The sequence below is a fragment of the Molossus molossus genome, unplaced genomic scaffold (genome assembly GCF_014108415.1).
Source record: "Molossus molossus isolate mMolMol1 unplaced genomic scaffold, mMolMol1.p scaffold_m16_p_7, whole genome shotgun sequence".
NCBI lineage: Eukaryota > Metazoa > Chordata > Mammalia > Chiroptera > Molossidae > Molossus > Molossus molossus.
In genome coordinates this window covers 34331532-34352460 of record NW_023425401.1, presented here as the reverse complement: position 1 = coordinate 34352460, position 20929 = coordinate 34331532, and the positions used below count along the sequence as shown (strand labels likewise).

The 20929-nt window shown below is 43.5% G+C and overlaps 1 protein-coding gene across 1 annotated transcript in view; it reads right to left on the bottom strand.

The window, feature by feature from the left end:
• The window catches only part of CDK6 (cyclin dependent kinase 6), a 241563-nt gene that overhangs the window by 56589 nt on the left and 164045 nt on the right, over window positions 1–20929 (bottom strand). The window contains exon 5 of the mRNA XM_036247057.1: window positions 19402–19511. Within this exon, the coding sequence (XP_036102950.1) occupies window positions 19402–19511 (110 nt within the window). The remainder of the gene's footprint in view (window positions 1–19401; window positions 19512–20929) is intronic.

Here is a 20929-nt window from a genome sequence, read left to right as displayed (position 1 = left end):
GTGTTAATTTTCTATTGCTGCTGTAACAAATGTAGGGGCTTACAACATCACCCATGATTCACCTCACAGTCCTGGGGATCCCAAGTCCAGCTACGGCTCGTTCTCTGCTTAGTCTTACAAAGCTGAAATCGTGGTGTTGGTAGGGCTCCAGTTCATTCTGGAGGTTCTGAGGATGAATAAATTCCCATCTCACTCATGGTGTTAGTCAAATTCCGTTCCATGGAGTTGTTATGCCAAGGTCCCTGTTTTCTCGTTGGCTGCAAACTGGGGGCCACCCTTACCTCCTGGAGGACTCTCTCCAGTTCTTAAGGGGGCCCTACATCTCGGAGGCAGAAGATGATCTCTCTCACTGCCCCTCCTGCCCCATCTCTTCTGCCTCTAGCCTGAGAAAGTTCTCTCTTTAAAGGGGCGTGTGTGATTAGATTAGGCCCACCCAGATAATCCAGAATAATTTCCCTATTTTAATAACATCTATAAAATCCCGTTGGCCATTAAAAGGAAGAAATTTACTGGGATTTGGGTCTAGACATATTTAAGGTTCATTCTAGGTATAACTTTTGGTGAACATTTCTGTGCCAAGGTGGCTAATGGTGGTGAATGATAATACCAACACTGCCTGAAAACAAACAAACAAACAAACCCAAACAAACAAAGAAAGACTCTCATAGCTTGCTGTTCAATTCCAGGTTTTACCCGATTTCCAGAAGCATTTGGGTCCAGGAAACAGTGTACAGATCAGCAGCCAGCTAGGGCCCGATAGACGGTCTTTGGTATACAAAGCATAATGAACTGCCTGAGAGCCACCACTGTTCAAATGGTAGCTGGAGGAGACAACAGCCAGAAACACAGGACAACTCCAGGGGACTTAACGGAATTACTGCACATTTATAATTCTAGGAATGCATCTCCATAGCCTGAGATAATATTAAAAAACATTTTTTCCCCAATATGGAAGGGCAGAAGCAGAATTCTTGAATACGCCAGCTAGTAACTCTTTAGTTGGATCCCAAGGAGGTCCTGGAAATCTTGTGCGGCAGACAGGGACATCTAGGGGGCTAGGTACTCTGGGCAGCACACTTTTGTACCAATGGGTACGGAAACATGTGAATATTCTCTCTCTCTCTTTTTTTTGGTTAATCCTCACCCAAGGGTTTTTTTTCCATTAATTTTTTAGAGAAAGTGGAAAGGAGAAAGGGGGGTGGGGGTGGAGGTGGGGGGTGAGAGAAACATTGATATGAAACAGACACAAAATAGACACATCCATTGGTTGTCTCTGAACCCATCCTGACTCGGGCTGGGAATTCAACCTGCCACCCAGGTATGTGCCCTTGACCAGGAATCGAACCCTCAACCCTTCAGTGCCCAGGCCGACACTCTAACCACCGAGGCACACCAGCCAGGGTGGAAGTATGTCAATATTCTAACAATGGGTAAGGGGTGCAGTCATATGGGCGACACTAAGACATCCAGTAGCATGAACATGAGAATTAGCACTCGCTTCTAGGGAGGAATGCTGCACACACATGTCCTTCTTTCAATACTCCTCATCTATTGTATCAATACGTTGTTACTTACTAAGCAATTCCATTACTGCTGAACATTTTAATTTCACTTTTAGTGTTCATAATCTTTAAATAGCGAAATTCAATGTTAAAGCAGAATGGGAAAATGCCAGAAATGGTAGTATCTGAAGGGACAAATCACCCACCTGAAAGTTTCACCGCATTTCCTCTTTGTATCCCTCCCTCCATGCTCCCACGTGTCCGTTGTCTCCGAAGGGCTGGGATTCCGCGGCTCCACTTTGTCTTTATAATTGTTTCTTTTCCCATTCACCTCCCTTCCCATGTCATCTTTAGTTTTCCACTTTGACCTAATCTTCTCTATTTTTTTTTTTTTAAAGGTCTTTAGAGACCATTTCTTTCCAGCCATAGGTGGGCTAAAATGAAACATAATTTTAGTCATACTTAATTAGACTTTTAAATCTGATGGTACACTTGCCTGAAGCCTTTTCAGGGAAATTTCTGAAGTCCAATTATAGGGCTATTCTCATAATAAGGACTATTAATTCATAATGAAATTATTTGCTTTAAGCTTCGTCCAGATGCTGTGGTAAAAAAACAGAGTAACCCAACTACATTCCTATAGGGCCATTAATACGGCCAGTACAAACAGGTGAGGTCTGCTGAAATCAGAGTTCTCCTCAGAACTGTGCGAAGAACTGGGTGTTGGATCTGTAGACAATCCTGAGAAATCTTACCAGTCCTTCCACACTGCGGCCTACCCTTCTTGATGTGCTAATTTTGATACCCCTTTCAGTCAGCTCAAGTATGTCCAATTCCATTGGTATTAAACAAACGAAAAATGACTGAATCCTTGCATATCTGAACCTTTCTTTACCTTCACCCAGTTAGGACAACTCACCTGAGAACAAGGTTCTTGGGTCACAGTATTTTACTCCTGAAGCTACAGATATTTGTCTATTTAGTTAAATAAAAGAGAAGTCTGAGGCCAGCCTGATTGTCCTCCTTTTCTGCATAGCTTTCAAATAAAATTAGTTGGTCCTTCCAGGCTTTTTTCTTTCTCCATGCAATTCAAACATGTGCCAGCATATGGATTCCATGGGTTGCCTCCCCAGTATCCATGTCTTCCCTTCCACTTCCTAACGGAACCTGGTATTCTCCCGACTACCGTCTATTTGATGACCAAATTCCACTGCTCTGGTCTCAGCCCCTGCTTCAACCATGGCATCTGCCATAAGCAGTCCCCGGGTGAATTCAGCACTCCTGTCTGGACCCTGCGTACGAGGAATGTAGTCTTGGTCTGAGAGTCCTGGTGGGCGTCCTGAGTGTCCCTGTCTGAGAAACCTGTACTGTAATCACGTTGCCATGGGAAAAGGGTCTTGGAAGATGTCAAGACATGGTACATGGAACCTTAAAGCTGTAGCTTCTGGATTAAGCCAACCTGAAGCTTATCTGTCTCTGGAATCACTGTTTCTGTGAGTCAACAAGTTCTTTCTTCTCTAGCCGATCTGTACTGAGTTTGTTATACTCACTGCCCTGAGCATCCCAATACCAGTATCTTTTTTCCAACGATTTACCCCCAAATATTGTTAGACCTTTTAATTCACATACTCAAGTTTTAACTTAGTTTAGGCACAGGTTTCTTCCATTATGTTTTTGATTACTGCATTTTAAGACCAATTCTTTTTTTAAAAATGTATTTATTTTTTGTTAATCCTCACCCAAGGATACTTTTCCACTGAATTTTTTTAGATAGAGTGGGAGGGAGGAAGGGAGAGGGAGAGAGAGAAACATTGATGTGAAAGAGACACATGGATTGGTTGCCTCCCGCTCAACCCTGACCAGGGCCAGGGATCCAACCTGCAACCCAGGTACATGCCCTTGAGTGGGAATCCAACCTGTGACCCCTCGGTCTGTGGGCCGATGCTCTAACCACTGATAGACCGGCCAGGGCAAGACCATCAATTTCTTAGACCAGATTTCTATTCGCTATCCTTCATATTTGTCATTTTCTCACCATTTTACTCTTTTCCTCGGCATTCTGATTCTATTTCCTACAGTATTCTAATTTTTACTCCCTCCTATCAGATTTTAATTGTGCCACTGTACTTGATTTCCTTACAATTCCACATCTCATTCATCTCCCTTTCCATCTCACATGCTGTTTTTACATTTCAAATGTTCAATTCTTGTGACCTTCTGTTTCTGTTTTACAGAGTATGTCTTCTAGCATTCTTTTGAGTTAGTCTACTGATTTAAAAATTTTTTTCTTCTGACTTTGCTAGTTAATCATTTTCAGAGTTTTAAAAAAGTCTTTTTTTAGGCTTCTGGATAATGTTACTTGTCTTGTTCTGTCATTTTTTTCAAAAGTCACAAGAATTTTCTTCTTTTAGTTTGTTTGCTCATTCTTCTAAGAGGAACAACCTACCTAGACAATTTGTAGTCAACACAATGCAGACATCTCTTTGAACTAATTTTGTAGTCACTTAACGCTGAGTAGCTCTTAGATCAATTTTAATATCTAGCATGTTTCATCTAATATTGCTCTCATGGATGTCTCTACCTATTAGATATCCCATTCTTCGCACCTCCTGGACTCCTGATCCCCTTTTGCACATGATTTTCTGGCACTTGTACTTCTACCTGAGAGAGACACACATTCTTCTGAGGGCAGAGGGGAGTCAACAACGCTGTGGAGATATTGATAAGACAGGTCTTGGGAATAGCTGCCCATCTTTTGAATTGAAATTAACCTTGTGTTTCTGAAACAAGGGACTGAGGGTGGGGAATGGTCAATTTAACTATGGCCAGGTGCACATAAACTCGAGTCATCAAATGGGTTTTTAAATCTAGTTCTGTCAAAATGGGAATTCTTCCAAATAATTTTGCTATTTTAAATCGGGGCTGTATACCACTTAACTGAGCGCCTTTGAAATAAACTTTATTGCGTGCTGATACTTGGAGAAGTCAATATGACTCTGACCAGAAAAAAGATATAGCAATTGGCTTCCAAATTACTTCTGAATATATATTAGTATGTCAAATTATTAACAACTAAATGACTGGGCAGGTTCCTGATGCCTCACTTCCAAAGTTTTGGGTCTTCTCTCAGGGTTTAGACCGAGAATGCCCCGCAAACGCGAACTGTGCCAGTAATAAGAGAAGAGCTGGTAGTATCCAATTCAGCGCATAGTGAAATCCAATTTCCACTGGAAACCTGCTCTTCTGAATATTTCAATTTGCCAATAATACAGCCCACATGTCTGTAGTCGTCTGTCATACTTTTCTTTCTCATATTAAGACTTTCCTAAATGTTTATAAGAAAACAAGAATAAGATTCAGAAATACATTTACCATACTCCTGGTTCTATAAAAGTACACGAGCATGCGCACACACACACACACCCCCTCAGTAGCCAACGGCTCGTAAGCCTGTCTCTGAGAAAATTGTAACACCTACCTGTACATTGAACGTAGCCAGCAAAACGCGAACAATAAATCGGAAACCCAATACTACCATGTATCATCAGAGAAGACATATGCATAAGGCCATGTGGAATGCTCTGTACTGTTTCCCATGGTTAAACTGGCGGGAAATGAAGGGACAGAATGACAGAGGCAGAGCAGAGAGAAATGGCAAGGACAAAAAAGAATAGAAGTTTGGAGAAAGGGAAGAGGAGAAAAAGAGGTAAAGGGAGGGAAAGAAAGAAAACTGGGTAATATCTTTTATTTTTATAAGAAAAATGCCCAATTCTTCTCAGTTAAGCTAAGAACTGAGTCTTATCAGACAGCAGCTCCTCCGGCCACCCTGAGAGGCAGAAACTCAGTGCAAAACAATGGAGCATGGGTATCAGACACGGACCACTCCATAGCAGCGGGTCGCATGAGTTACCAACAGCTTGTCACGACAGCCTACCATCTGAGGACAAGATCAAGCAGAATCTTTGTCATATTTTACCATTTGTTATAATTTAGCGCCTTAGGGCTGTTCTGTGGAAAATTGCTTAGGTACACAACAAAATCTCATACATTTACATTTATCTGAAATACCGTGTACTGGTCACTATATAGTTATTGTTTTTTCTAGTAAATCTGCATGAATGTTATACAGCAACAAAATCATGCTGTGAAGGAGTTCCCAGGGCCAGCCTCTCCTCAGGTCAGAAGTCTCAGCTCCAGCTACAATGACTCCATACGGGCCTGGTACTTCGTATTTTGTAGGGCTGGGAGCACCTCTTGCTCCTGAAAGCCAGGAGACAATTAAAAGTTTGCCACCAACAAAGATTAGACTGGTTAGAAATGGCTTTCTGTGCTTAAAATAGCTTCTTTCTCTTGCCAGTGCTTTATAATAAAAAATGGTGGCCTCTTGGCCTCAAACTAAATATTTTTTAAAAAATCCAGATCAATGGTTGACCAAAGGGACCAGAAATACCTGAGACTTTATGACCCAGGTAGAACTGAGACTATTAGTCTGATTCTTTTCCTATTTATAGGAAGGGGCTAAAGTAAGGGCTTCCAGAATTAGTCCAATGAGTGAACCCAGAAGGAAAAGTCTGAAATAAAGATGCATGAGGTTTGGTGACAAAGATGAGAAGGGCTAGGTAGCTCAGTTGGTCCTCCTGATATGCCAAAATTGCAGGTTCGATACCAGGTCAGAGCACATACGAGAATGAACCAACGAATGCACAAATAAGTGGAACAACAAATTGGTTTCTCTCTCTCTAAAAAAATCAATCAATTAAAAAAAGAAGTCTTAGCCCTGACCGTCTGCTCAGTGGTTAGAGCGTCAGCCCATGCACCAAAGGGTCGCAGGTTTGATCCCCAATCAAGGGCAGGTACCTCGGTTGTAGGCTTGATCCCAGCCCCAGTTGGAGAGGACGTGTGGGAGGCAACCAATCAATGTGTCTCTCTCACATCAATGTTCCTCTTCTCTTCCTCCTCCCCCCTTCCACTCTCTAAATCAATGGGGAAAAAAAATCTTCAGGTGAGGATTAACAAACAAACAAACAAACAAAAAACAAAAAGAAAAAAGACTTAGAAGGAGAGGGCCATGTTCCATGTCCTGCTGGCAAAGGAAGATCAGAACTCAGTGACATTTACTCTCCAAGCCCAGGCCCTTGAGACTCTGCAGAAGGATCTTCATGCTATCTGTGCACTGGAAAAACTAGTCTAAAAAACTGCTTGGAACTTTATCTTAAGATAATTTTTTAACTGACAAAATGAGGTTGTTTCAGCCCCTATTGCTACACAACGGATAAAAAGGAAACCCACACCGAATTTTACAGTTGGAATGTGCTTCAACTCAAGCTTAACAACAGCTTTTATAAAATTACCATATTCATTCACATTTTCCTCTTGGTATTATTTTTAAATAGGGGTAAAGGGGTAGCCATGGCTTACATAAAAGTCCATCTCTTGTTTTACTCTTGACAACCGTTCTTAATCTTTCAGAGTCTCAATCCTGTCTCCCACCTTAAGCTAAAAACAGAGTTTACTTGAAGCTTTCTGGAGGGCAGTTTGGTTTAGCTAAGCAGAATTTTAAACATGCATGTTATCTGACCCTGTAATTTTGCTCTGGAATCCACCATACAGAAATACTTGGACAAATGTTCCACAAATAAGCACAAGGATTTTACTGCAACATTGGTTGTAATGAAACCACAAACAACCTCTAAATGTCCATCAAAGGGACATTCAATTATGAAATAAATGAATGAACAATTATTCAGCAGTTCAAAAATAAGTTACATTTCTATGAACTGAAATACTATATTGTAATAAAATAAAAGTGAGTAAGGCAATGTACAGAAGAGAATGGTGTATAGTATAAGTCCATCTCTGTAAGAGAAATGTACAGATGTGTGTGTGGTCACATGTATACATGTACTTATAAAAACATATGCCTTTGAATTTGCAATTAAGAAGATCTCGAAGTAAATCCAGGGGTGATCTTTAGGAAGTGGATTTTGGATGGGCGTACAGTCAAGGCAATATTCACCTTTTATTTCTTTCTTTCTTTAATCATCACCCAAGGATATTTTTTCCCATTTATCTTCAGATAGAGTGGAAGGGAGAGAGGGAGGGAGAAAGGGAGGGAAGAAGAGAGAGAGAAAAAAACATTGACGTGAGAGAGACACATTGACTGGTTGCCTCCCGCAGGACCCTGACCAGGGCCAGGACCCAACCGCAACCGAGGTGCGTGCCCTTGACTGGAATCCAACCAGCAACTCTTTGGTCTGCAGGCCAACGCTCTACCGCGGAGGCAAACAGGCCAGGGCGACAATATTCACTTTTTATACTTCTGTACTATTTGACACTTTTGCAACCACACTGTTTTACTTTCTGGTAACAATTTTGTTTTTGAATAAAGCCAATTGGCATGCAGATCTCCTAACTTGTTCCTTCGCTCAGGAATTCTTGTTTCTGAAAGGGGCATGTGGAGTGATGGATTGAAGACACTGTGAGGCTCCCAGGTGCAAGCATTTCTTAAAGAGGACAGACTGGGGAAGAACTGCAGTGATGACAAATACACGCACAGGCTGGCACCCAAGTGCCACTAATTCAGGGGACAAAGGCCAAGCAGCTGCCTCAATCTCAGATCTCTTGGTCTTACAGACAAAGACCCCACCTGAACAAGAAGAGATGCCAACGCAGGAGACAGAAGGTGGAAAATCAATGGGCACTGACTTGTTTTCTCTCCCCTTCCCAATAAATGGCAAGTTGCCTGTTTCTTTTCTTTTCTTATCCTTACCCGAGGACATTTTTGCATGTATCTTCAGATAGAGTGGGAGGGAGAGAGAGGGGAAGAGAGAGAGAAACATTGATGTGAGAGAGACACATTGACTGGTTGCCACCCACACACCCCCAACCGGGGCTGGGGACAAACTGCAACCTAGGTACTGTGCCCTTAGCGGGAATAAACCCGGGACTCTCTGGTCTCTAATCGCTGAGCCAAACTGGCCAGGGCTGTTCCTTCTTTAACTCATCCTTTCATTTGGATGGTGTAGACCTGCGCTGTCCAGCACCGGACACACATGGCTACTGAGCACTCAAAATGTGGCTGGTTCGAACTGAGATGGGACGCAAAGGTAGATCAGCATTAGCGTTAAAAAAAGAGTGTAATATATTTCATTGTTCAACTTTTAATACTTACTGCATATTGAAATAAGAATATTTTAGACATATTGTGTTAAATAAAACATACTATTAAAACTAATTTTATCTGTTTCTTTTTACCATTTTAATGTGGTTACTAGAAAATTTAATATTACATGGTGGCACACATTATATAAAGGTTTAGACCATTATAGATACTCCACATGGAATACCTCTATATGTAAATGTTTTAAAAAAGGATTAGCAGGGTGGAGAGGAAGGCAATGTATACTCATTCCAACTGTGATACTGCTGCCCCATCTTTTAAAAAATTTTTTATTGAACTTATTGAGGTGACATTGGTTAATAAAATTATACAGGTTTCAGGAGTACACTTCTAGAATATATCATCTGTATATTGTATTGGTGTGTTTTCCACTCAAAGTCAAGTCTCCTTCCATCACCATTTACCCCTCTTTGTCGTCTTCTATCCCCACCCCCACCCCCATACTCCCCTTTCTCTCTGGTCATCACCATACTATTGTCTGTGTTTATGAATTTCTTTCTTAATCCCTTCACCTTTCTATCCAGCTCCCCCAACTCCCCTCCCCTCTAACAGCTGTCAGTCTGTTCCCTGTATCGATGAGTCTGTTTCTATTTTGTTTGTTAGTTAATTTTGTTCATTAAATTCCACGTGTAAGTGAGATCATGTGGTACTTGTCCTTCTCTGACTGGCTTATTTCACATAGCATAATACTCTCTATCTGTGCTGTTGCAAAAGGTAAGATTTTCTTTCTTTTGTAAAGCCAACTACTAATTTTCCAGTTTTGCTTATTACAGTTCAGTGGACCTGTTTGTTACAGGTCACACAGCTCTTAGTTCCAGCTCTGCCAACGACCAGATGTAGGCTCCTGGGGGCAAGTCGCTTGGGGGAAGGGGGCTGCTAACCTGAATAATGTATGGCAAGCGCTCAGGACTCACCAGTTGTTAGCTGTGCCAGACATGGTAGCGGTTCCAGAAATGACCCAGAAGCAAAGAATATCAGTGTCAGCATGAATCTCGGACTTTATTCACTCCCATGTTTTAAAACCCTTTGAAATCTCCCATATATTAAAGATGAAATCAAGCTGCTTGGAATAAAGCGGCGAGAAGTGCATGAAGGGCTGGGAACCCGTGGGCTACACAGAGGCGAGGGACCCGGGGGGATCTGTGAAGCAGTCTGAACACCTTGGACGTCTAGTATCCTATCCTGTTTTACAGAAACAGACACTAAGCTCCGGAGCTTGATGCCTTCTGCCAAGAGCTGGCAGAGGCTGGGCTGGGACAGGGACTCAGGTGCTGGTCCCGAGAAACAACGGTGCTGTACAGGGCAGCGTTACTGTAGCTTCAGCGGACAAACGGCGCACAGAAGAACGCAGCCGAGAGACCGCTGCGGGATAACATACGGAATGCTGAGGGGCCCTGAGGCTGGAGGGCAGGAGTGCAGCAGGTCTCCCCTGAGGGTGCAGCTTCTAGGTTTAGCCTTGGAAGATGAAAGAGGGCAGGGGGCATCCAGGACAACAGAAGTGCGTGGATTCTAAAGAGGAAAATGTTGAGGCCTCATTTGGGGCCACAGGGTAGGTCACTTCTGCCAACATCTTGGTGCATAATATGTACTAAGGACAGCATAAAGCCAGGGCTTCTTTAGAAGGTCTTGAGGGCCAAGTTTTTTAAAAGGGGTGACGATAGGAAGATTAATTTACCCTAAGTCCACGAACAAGCAGGAAACAGAAAAGCAGGCTGCTGGGTTACTGCTCTCAGCTGGGTGACTGTTAAAGAAGGCCCAGCTGGGGGATGGAAGTTGTGACATAAAGGGGCAAGATGGGAGAGACCCTGGAGAGACAGAATCCACAGGACTCGATACAGTATATGAGAAGGGTGAGGAGGATTCCGAGATGACCTCAAGAACCCAGACAGGTAACTGTGGGGATTTGAGTTCCATTAACAGAAGAGAAGGCATCAGGAAGAGCTGGTTCAAGGGGTCTGGTGAAGGGAAGGCATCCGTGAGATGACTGATGGAGAGTCAGTCCATCAGGGACCTGGACTGTGGTTCCGGATCCCATCTGGGGGGTCACCTGCCTCTTACCTAGACAGAACTCTGTGGGAACATCTAGGTTTGGAGGAAGGGAGATGAAGAAGAGCTGGTAAAGCAATAGAGGCAGAGACACCTCAGAGTGTGTTCTTTGCCAACAGCAAGGGCAGGGGTGGTCATGGAATGAGTGGCCACAGACTCAAATGCTGGATACACCAAGTGAGATGCAAATGGAGAGATGGGCCCCATCAACCTGTCAAGCAGCAGCCTGAGTGCCAGGAGGACTGTGCAGTTAGACAGACCCGAGTTCGAGTCTCTCCTCATCATTTATCTGCACAACTTAACCTCTTCAGGCTTCACTTTTCTTACCTGTAAAGTGGGGAAAACAGTACCCTATAAATCTTAGTACCCTATTCTGAGATTTAAATAAAAAAATATATTTTAAGGCACTGAATACAGTGCTTAGCTCACAGAAAGTGCCCAATAAGTAGTATGCATTATTTGTACCACTGGGAGGATTTCAGGAATGAAGAAGTGGAGGCTGCATGGAGAGACACTCCTCTTAAGCGGTCTGGCCATGAAAGGCAGGAGAAAGACTGAGGGCACGGAGAGAGGAGTGGGGTCTTTTCCAGGATAGAGAGATACGAGCTACTACATGGGGAGATTCTGAAGAGGCAAATCGGAAGGAGATGATGGATGGGGGGAGAGTCTAGAAGCAGGGTAGAATCAAGAGCACAGGTTGAGGAATTTACCTGGGAAGAAGACAGAAGGCATCCTTCTCAGAAACAGGAGACAGGGTGAAGATAAAAAGAGATTTCTGAGTTGAAAGCAGGAGCACAGAGGAGCTCACTTAGGATAGCGTCACTCATCTCAATTAACTGGAGATGAGAACAGGGAGGACAAGAGGCGTGTGGGCACAGGTCGGGGTTTAAGGACTATGGACAGGGAAGGAATCGTAGCATGGGACCAGGTCTGAGACTGAGGGAGGGGAGCCGGAGGAGAGAAGACGTGCCCACCACAGGCCCAGACGGCAATGCTGAACAAGCATGTGTGCAGAGTGGCCCTTACTTCTGCCTGTAAGCACAGCTTTCTTTTTAACGGTGGAGCGTTTGGATGCTGATGACCTCTGAGATGCAGTAGCCCAGGGAACAGAGGACATGAGTTCATCAGAAGGTCGCTGAAAGCTAACGTATGGGCTGGGGGACGGGGAGAGTACAGGCTGAGTCAATCAGCACCCTCTAACTGCGGTCTCCTCCTAGGTGCAAAGCACTTCCATCAATAACATTGCTTTAACCCCATACGCAGTAGTTCCAAAGAGAGAAAAATCACTGGTTCTGAATGTGACAGGTGATGAAATTAAGACTGAGGAGAGGGAATAAAAGAGGATGCCAAACAGAAGTGGAGAGGCTTTGCAGAATAACGCCCCCAAGCAGCAGATGGCTTAGATGGATTATAATATCCCAATTCTCTTCTCAGGGGATAACGCATCGAGGGAAAAGGCCTGGTTTTAGTCATCTTGAAGAAGCAGCTGTGAGGAAAAGTTCAGGGCAGGAGGGCAATGTGTGCCACAGAACAGGGAGAACAAGAGGCAGAGTGGAAAGGATTCAAGTTGGGAGCCAGAGAAAGAACAGGGTTGCTCAGACAGGAAGAGGACCTTGGGAAGTAGTCATGGACAATAACTGTCAGTAGAAGGGAAGCAACGACTTGGGAAGCTGGAGGGAAGGATATGATGGAAAAACAGTATGAAGAATACTAACAAGATAAAATCTAGTTTTAGAAGACCAGGAAACAGGCAGACCCAGAGTACCAGACTGGAGAGGCATGGGGTTGGGGAGCTGGATGGCGGCAGACCTGTCCCAATAGGGCAATGCCAGGCCGAATGGTGGCGTCTCAGTGTAAGTCACGAGAACAAGTATATTTTTCAAGTCCATGCTCAAGTAAGATACACATTAAGAATAAGAGAAATCGCCCTGGCCAGTTTGGCTCAGCGGTTAGAGCGTCGGCCTGCGGTCCGGAGAGACCTGGGTTCGGTTCCCGCTAGGGGCACGTACTTCGGTTGCAGTTTGTCCCCGGCCCTGGTTGGTCGTGCGGGTGGCAGCCACTCGATGTGTCCCTTCACGTCGATGTTTCTCTCTCTCTCCCTTCCTCTCTCTCCCTCCCACTCTATCTGTACAAAAAAATGGAAATATATCCTCGGGTGAGGATTTAAAAAAAAAAAAAAAAAAAAAAAAGAATAAGAGAAATCAATGTTAATTACATTACAAGGCACTCATTTGTTCTTTTCCCTGTATGCATTATTCAACCAACATCAGTTCTTTTCCTGGGTTCCATCTTGGGTATATCCTTACTCAAGAAAAGGCTTCTTTGGAGTTTTTCCCATTTGGCTGGTTCTTGAGGGGGCCGGGGGTGGGGTGGGGTGGGGAGGGTCAGGGAGGGGGGAGAGTGAAAGGTCGAGGAAAACATCCAAGAAGAGATAAGAAATCTCCAGGTCCAGCCGAGTGCCCTGTTTCCACACACGTGTTCTGCCCTAACCTGAAGTGATGGGTTTCCTCACAGATTGGGGCAACCTTCTGGTGCCTTGGTGTTCCGATCAGCTGGTTCAGGACCTCATTGCTTCAGGAGAGTGCTCGAATATGGGGAAACAACAGCGCCATAACCAATGAGAAAATTGGCCAGGCGCTCAGTGACATTTTAAAGACATTTGCTCACAGACCACTGAGCCACAAAGGACAGTTTTGCTGCCAGTTTCTCAGCTACTGGGTGTTTAATTCATAGAAACCAATGACGACAAGCTTAGACAGGCCACCATACATGGGGTAATATAACCATGAAGCTTTGTTTCTCTCTTTCTAACAGTGACTGTATTTATTATATTCTTCCTGGTGGCATTTGGCATTTCTTAGCTAGGGATCAGTAGAGCTGGCAACTCAGAACTTCTAAGAATTACTATCTGTTTACCACAATCTCCACATTCAAAGAACTAGTAGCATGTTTTATTTTTTAAATGTGCATTTTCTTTTAATGATTTTGCTCTAACCTAGAAAACCCCATAGCTTTCAAACCACAGACAACAGGTCTGACCAGGATTACTAGATACCTGTAGAATTAACAATTGTGAAATTAATTTGCCATGAAGTTAAAAAAAAAAGTCAATCTATTTCACCCATCCGTCCATCTGTCTATCCATCCATCCATCACATCCCACCTATCCCATCTTTCAAGCTGACTAGTTATCTACTGACCAAATTCGCAGCAATGCTTTTTTTTAGTGTTAAGATATAATTCAATGTGGAATAAAACTGGGTTATCCATGATCAAAGAACTAAAGGAGGAAGATAAAAAAAATCCAGCTCTTCCCCATTCTATAGAATGCTACTGTGGGTCAGTGTGGGCAATTATTAAACCCAGATAATAATAACAGATGGTATTTGAACTCTCTGGCTCTTTGTCAACCATCTGTGCTAAGACTATTTCCTAGGTATTCCATTTTAGAATAGAAGGCATGCATCCCTTTTAATATCACCAACCTTTGCAATATAGGAGAGACTAGAAATCAAAGCTATTAAATGTGTGATTCGCTTCTTCTTCTTTTTTTCTTTTATCTTCAGATAGAGCAGGAGGGAGAGAGGGAGGGAGAGAGAGAGACACACATCGATGTGAGAGAGACACATCGAGTGGTTGCCACCCACACGACCCCAGCCAGTGTCTTTAGTGAGAACCAAACCAGGGACTCTCTGGTTCGTGGGCCGAGGCTCTAATTGCTGAACCAAATCAGCCAGAGCAAGTGATTTGCTTCTTGACTGCTCTAAAATGTCATTGCTGCTACATTGTAATAACATGCAGAACATTCCAGAAAAAAAAATTTGGCATAGTAGGTAAAACAAAAGGAAGGGCAGAAACATGGTAGAGTGGGAAAGTCAAAGGTTAGATTCAGGCAGGCCTGGGTTCAAATGTGGTTCGGCTATTTCAGAGCTGTGTGCCCATGGACACGATGCCTTATCCTCCAGGGGAAAGGCACAAGGCAGACCAGTGTCACTCCCTCAGCTGCTTCTCCTCCCTAGGTTATGGAGGATGGTGAGCCTTGCTGACGCAGAAATGCTTATTCCTCAGGGCTTTTATAGAAACAACTAAGATGTGACCTTGAAAGAAGGTTAATCCTGACTTCTAGCCTTCCACTGAGAAATCTTTTCCCTTATACCCATTTATAGAACCCTACACTTCTTCAGAGCTTTTTTGTTGTGGTGGTGGTTAATCCGCACCTGGGGATATTTTTCCCATTGATTTTTAGAGAGAGTGGAAGGGGGAGCGAGGGGCAGAGATCATTGTGAGAGAGACACATTAATCGGTTGCCTCCTGCATGCACCTCGACCAGGCCCAGGGATTGAACCTACAACCTAGGAACATTCGCTTGCCTGAGAATTGAACCTAAGACTCTTTCGATGTGTATGCGGATGCTCTAATCACTGAACCACACCTGCCAGGGCTCTTCAGGGCTTTTACTCCAGCTCTGGTTAATTAACTAGTCATACATATAATGCCTCTCTTCCCCACTAGGATTTACATTAAATCTCTAGAGAAGGGCCTTGCATACAGTAACCACTCAATAAGTCATTTGTAGACTAAATGAAAAACTCCGGTTATAGGGTTTCTGACTTGTGACATAAACCACTCACTGATGGTATGAAATGATTTCAGGGGTTGAACATGAACTTAATTTTTAAATATTTTTAATGGTTATATATTTTAGTATAGTAGACGATAACTGCCTCATCAAATCTATGATTTTATGTATTTTTGCTTAGATGAAGCTAAATAAAAAAATTAATTGATTTAGGGTAATAAGAAATGAAGTAAGTATAGTAGTCACAAGAACATGGCAAAAACCATGAGGGTGTAAAAGATGACAAAATTAGGGAAGTCTGCTTTCAGAATCCACGCTTATGACGTTTCAGCTGGACACTGCAACAGGCAGGTCAGCACTGAATCGAGTCAAGTCAGGCCCTAGCCGGTTTGGCTCAGTGGTTAGGGCATAGGCCCTTGGACCGAAGAGTCTCAGGTTCGATTCCAGTCAAGGGCATGTACCTCGGTTGCAGTTCAGTCCCCAGCCCTGGTTAGGGTCATGCGGGAGGCAACCAATCAACGTGTCTCTCTCACATCGATGTTTCTCTCTTTCCTCTCTCCCTCTCTCACACTCTGAAGATAAATGGAAAAATATCCTTGGGTGAGGATTTAAAAAGAACAAAAAAAGAGTCAACTCAGAGGACCAGGTCAAGCTGAGAGAGAGACCCCAGGACACATCTGGCATAAGTAAGAAGCATGCTCATTCAGGTATCTGGGTGTTATCACAGGAAATGCCAAATGTGAACTGAGCAGGAATGGGTCAGATCCTGTGGCCATATTCAAGGTCACAGCCAGACTGGCAGGAACTACCTAGGAGACAAGGCAGCCTCCCCAGGAAGGGTGTGTGGTAGGCCTGATTCATCCCCCTTAGCTTTAAAGGCATACGGGCCTGGATTCTGATATTGTTTCCTCCTAGAGGCAATTATTCCTGAGTTTACTACCTCTGTGCGAGGCTTTCTTTTGTGCATATCTGAAGGGCCGATGGGTCTCTACCCAACTCAATTTCCCAGCAAACTGAAGCAGACTGTTGCTGCTATCATCAAAGGAGACTTCCTATGGGCCTCCAACATTGAGTCCCCCTTCCCAGACCCAATGCTAGGGTGAAGAGACAATCCTGTCATTTTGGATTGGAACATACAGTGAATTTTCCCAAAGGAAAAAATGCAACAAATAGAAAATAGGTTTTGATGAATTAGTATATATAATGTTTCATATATGTTCCAGGTGATACAGGATTCTGCAAGCTAGACTGGGAACCAGATTACCAATCATACTATCACTTCACTGGGAAAATGTTTTAATACTATAAAATGAAAATCCGGGTTGCAATTTTTCCATAGTGGGTGACTACTTATACTTACGAACACAGCAAATTCTTCACTAGTGAAGTTTAACACTATCTCTCTCTCTCTCTTCTTTTGTCCTCACCCAAGGATATTTTTTCATTTATGTTCAGATAGAGTGGGAAGGAGGGAGAGAGAAAGAAACATCAATGCGAGGGAGACACATCGATTGGTTGCCTCCCACATGACTCCGACCAGAGCTGGGGACCAAACTGCAGCCAAGGTATGTGGCCTTGACTGGAACTGAAGCCGATGCTCTAACCGATGAGCCAAACTGTCCAGGGCAACACTATATATCTTTTTGTTTTTTGCATTTATCTTCAGATAGAGCAGGAGGGAGAGAAAGTGGAAGAGAGGGAGAGAAACATCAATGTGAGAGAGACACATTGAGTGGCTGCCATCCACAAGATCCCAACTGGGACCGGGACAAACTGCAACTGAGGTATGTGCCCCTAGCGGGAACTGACCCGGGGCCTCTCTGGTCCCCAGGCCAACGCTCTAATCACTGAGCCAAACCAGCCAGGACAACACTATATATCTTAAATTGTATCTTTCTTTTCACATCTTTCAGAAAAATATGGTTTTGTTATCAATTATGGGTGGTGTTCAAGTCTTGTATTATTGAAAAATAACTAATCACACTCCCGCTGTAACAAAAGAACACAATCTTTACATTTGAGGACATTTCCCTAATAAACATTTCCCAAATCAACTCCCAGCTACACCAAGTTATTCCTGGAATTAACTGAAACGACAATCCTAACTTGAACCCTGCGATACACACAGTAAATTATTCCTTATTCTGACCGTAAGCCTTTAACCCAATGTTTTCCACACCTGTCTGATGAAAAGAATTATACGAGGCACTTTTAAAAACAAGAATGCTTGGCCTCAGCCCAGTAATGAGTCAGAATTTCAAGGGACAGCCTGATAGCTGAACATTTAAAGAATGCCCATCCCTGGTGAGCCTGTCATTCAACACAGTGGTTCTTGTCCTGGAGGGTGAATGAGGGTCATCTGGAGGGCTTGTTAACACACAGGCAGCTGGGCCCTAGCCCTAGAGCTTTTAATCCAGTTGGTCTGGGGTGGGGCCTCAGAATTCGTTTCCAACAAGGTCTCCAGTGATGCTGATGCTGCTGGTCCAAGGACCACACTTCCAAAACCACTTACAGGCAAACCTCGGAGATACTGCGGGTTCAGTTTCAGATCAATGCAATAAACAGAGTATGGCCAGTAAAATGAGTCATAATCTTTTTGCTGGTAGGAGAGTCTTGCCTTCAATTTGCAAACAAAAAGCAACATCTGTGAAGCGCAATAAAAGGAGGTATGCCTGTATGTAGCTGGTTTGGCAAATATTGCAGCTGAATTCAATATTACTTTTTCCTTCCCTCCTTGGAAGAAAAACAACATTGGATTAGAACTCACAAGTGTTCCTTTGGAGTGATGCCCCTGCTACATTTTTTTTTTAAGCTGCTAGACATTAGACAAATAAATTTACCATAACACCTCGCTTATCTCTTATTATGAGGACTCAAAAGATAACATAATGGAAGAGCTTTGGTCCTGTACTTGGAACACAGTAGGCCTGCATTAAACATCTGTGTACTTTGATCTCCTTGCCATGATCCCCTCTTGTGAGCTACAGAAAAATCTGTCGAGTTCTAAAAATAGGTCTCAAAATGTATTATATGCACAAAACTGCATTCGGTTCAAACAAGCAAGCAATGGCTGACCACTTCTCCTTATGAGCAATCATGGAGCTTCGTTTGGAACATAACATGCCCAATGGGAACATACTCAGCTTCCCAACTCACTTTTTCCCATGGAAGTAAAAATAGAAAATCAGGAGAGATTAGATTACAATTAGGCTCTCTGTTTAATTTTGACCAGGCTGAATTTAGTACCCAGGTATGGGTTATTTTCCTGGCAGATCTTCATTGTATTGTTTAGCTATTTCTTATGACCTGAAAAATCAAACAAATCACAGACTCTCAGAGTCAGAGGAACCCCGAGGCCATCCACCCCCGCCACCCACTCTGTGAATGCCGCAGAAAGCACCGCAGGTGGTTGGTGGTCCAGTCTCTTCTTGGTTACCTAATGAGAATGCTCTATTTTCACGAATCCCAACCTCTTCTTCAGATAACTGTCAAATCATGAGATTTTTCCCCTCCCTTCTGAGCAAAAATCTTTACATCTGTAATTTAATATATTTGGGCTAGTTCTGCTCACTCTACAGCCCAAATACGCTGAACCTCCCCTCCACTTGACAGCATTTAAAGTATTCTGAAATAGCATCAGCATTTTCCTTGCCTGTTCCCTTTCAGCCCAAGCATTCTGTTCCCCCTTCCCCAACTATTCTCATCATCAAAATTTCCATATACTTAATAGCCCTGGTCCTCCTCTTGTGGACAAAGTCCACCTTGAGACTATTTCCTCAGTAAAAAAGACCATAACATGCTTCATGTTCACTATGTCTTACTATCACCCACAAAAACAAAATAAACGGTAAGAACAGTGGAGTCAGTGGAATGCTCCTTTCCAGAGTTCCTAAGAGCTGGGAGTTATAGTCAGACGAAAGGACGCTGTAAGGACTAGAAAGGGTTTCGGGGTGGCCTGGACAAGGTAGCCTGCAGGCAGATCTGGACACTGTGACCCTACTTGAAACAGAAACGCTGTGTTGCCCCCCTACATCACCAGAGACCCAGAAAGTTTCTTTCCAAGGAAGACAGAGGGAAACAAAGGGGTTTCTTACTTTCTACGAAACATTTCTGCAAATATGCAGCCGACACTCCAGAGGTCCACGGGGGTGGCGTAGCTGGACTGGAGCAGGACTTCGGGAGCGCGGTACCACAGCGTGACCACCTGCAACGGCAAAGGATCTGAGCGTTACTGAGGAAGACGCCGTCTGCTTCGACTCCTCATCCCGGGTGGTTCAGTGCCAAGATTCGGTTAGGAAAGGTCAGATGGGGTCACTGAGATAGAAGCAATAGGTAACTAGAACTCATCGCTGACAGGCCAGGAAATGACATCATCACCACAACCTGGGTTCCTATTTCAGACTCTGTGTGTCTACGAGGGTAAAATATCTGCGTTTCAGAAAGCAAAGACTTAAAAAAAACATCTTAAAGATGATTACTTTTTTCTTACGGGGCTTACAAAAACAATTCATGGAAAACATGGATTGGCAACGACTGCAGCTCAATTTCCAGGTGAACATGGTTGGGAAATGAGAAGATGATTCCAGTGGCTGCTGGATGGTGGCCCTGAAGCCTACAGAGCACCTAGGGGAAGTCGAAACCACTCTTATCATGAGGCTGCGGGGAATTAAAACAAAGCCTCCTTCAATGCTGATCTTTGCAGAAAACAAATGAACAAATGAACAACTTAAGAGACATGTGTAACCCAATTGTTTATCCCACGTGCAACATAGTCATCCGGAGGAAGGGATTCCAAAATGGGAAGAACCCCACTTAATACAGAGCACTATATAATAACAGATGAAACACAACTGTAATTATTTCTGCCAGGCTGAGAGGTGAGGAAAGCACATGGTTAAGGCTTCAGATTTATAAGAGTACAAGGGCTTCTTTTTGGGCGGGAGGGTGGGGCAGAGATTTTTATGGATGTCTGAAATGAAGGTGTATCCTTTATTGTCAGATAAGAAATTCCATAAATATATCCATTACATAAGCTTTTTATATTATTCAGATTCCTTTTATCCTTACTTATTCTTTTGTCTAATTGTATTTTTTGTTGAAGGCTATCTAAATTTCCTGATATTCGATGTATTTTGATGGCAGAAGCACTTTCAGATTGCAGTCGTCAGTCTCCAAAACTGACTTCCAGCTATTTCCTTATCTCCTTGTATGCACACGCTGCTTCTCCCGTCAGGCGAAGGAGTCTCGTTCACCTCCATTGAATCTGAGTTGGCCTTAGATGGTGGAAGTGATGTCTGAGACTACCAGAGCTAGGTCACAAGAATGCTGGTAGAATTCTTAAAAATCGCTCTTAAGACGCTTCCTCTTGGAACCCAGCTGCCCCGCAGTGAGAAGCCCACAAACATGTCTGGTTGACAGCTTCAATTGAGCTCTCAACTAAAAGCTGTATGAGTGGACCATCCTGATGTTCCAGCCCGCTTGGTCCTCCAGATGACTGGCCCCTGCCAACATCACTTGGAGCAGAAGAACTACCCAGCTGAGTCCATTCAACCCCCAGAATTGTAAGTGATAATAAAATAGCTGTTGTTTTAGGTTTTGGGGTGATAATATAGCAGTATCTAA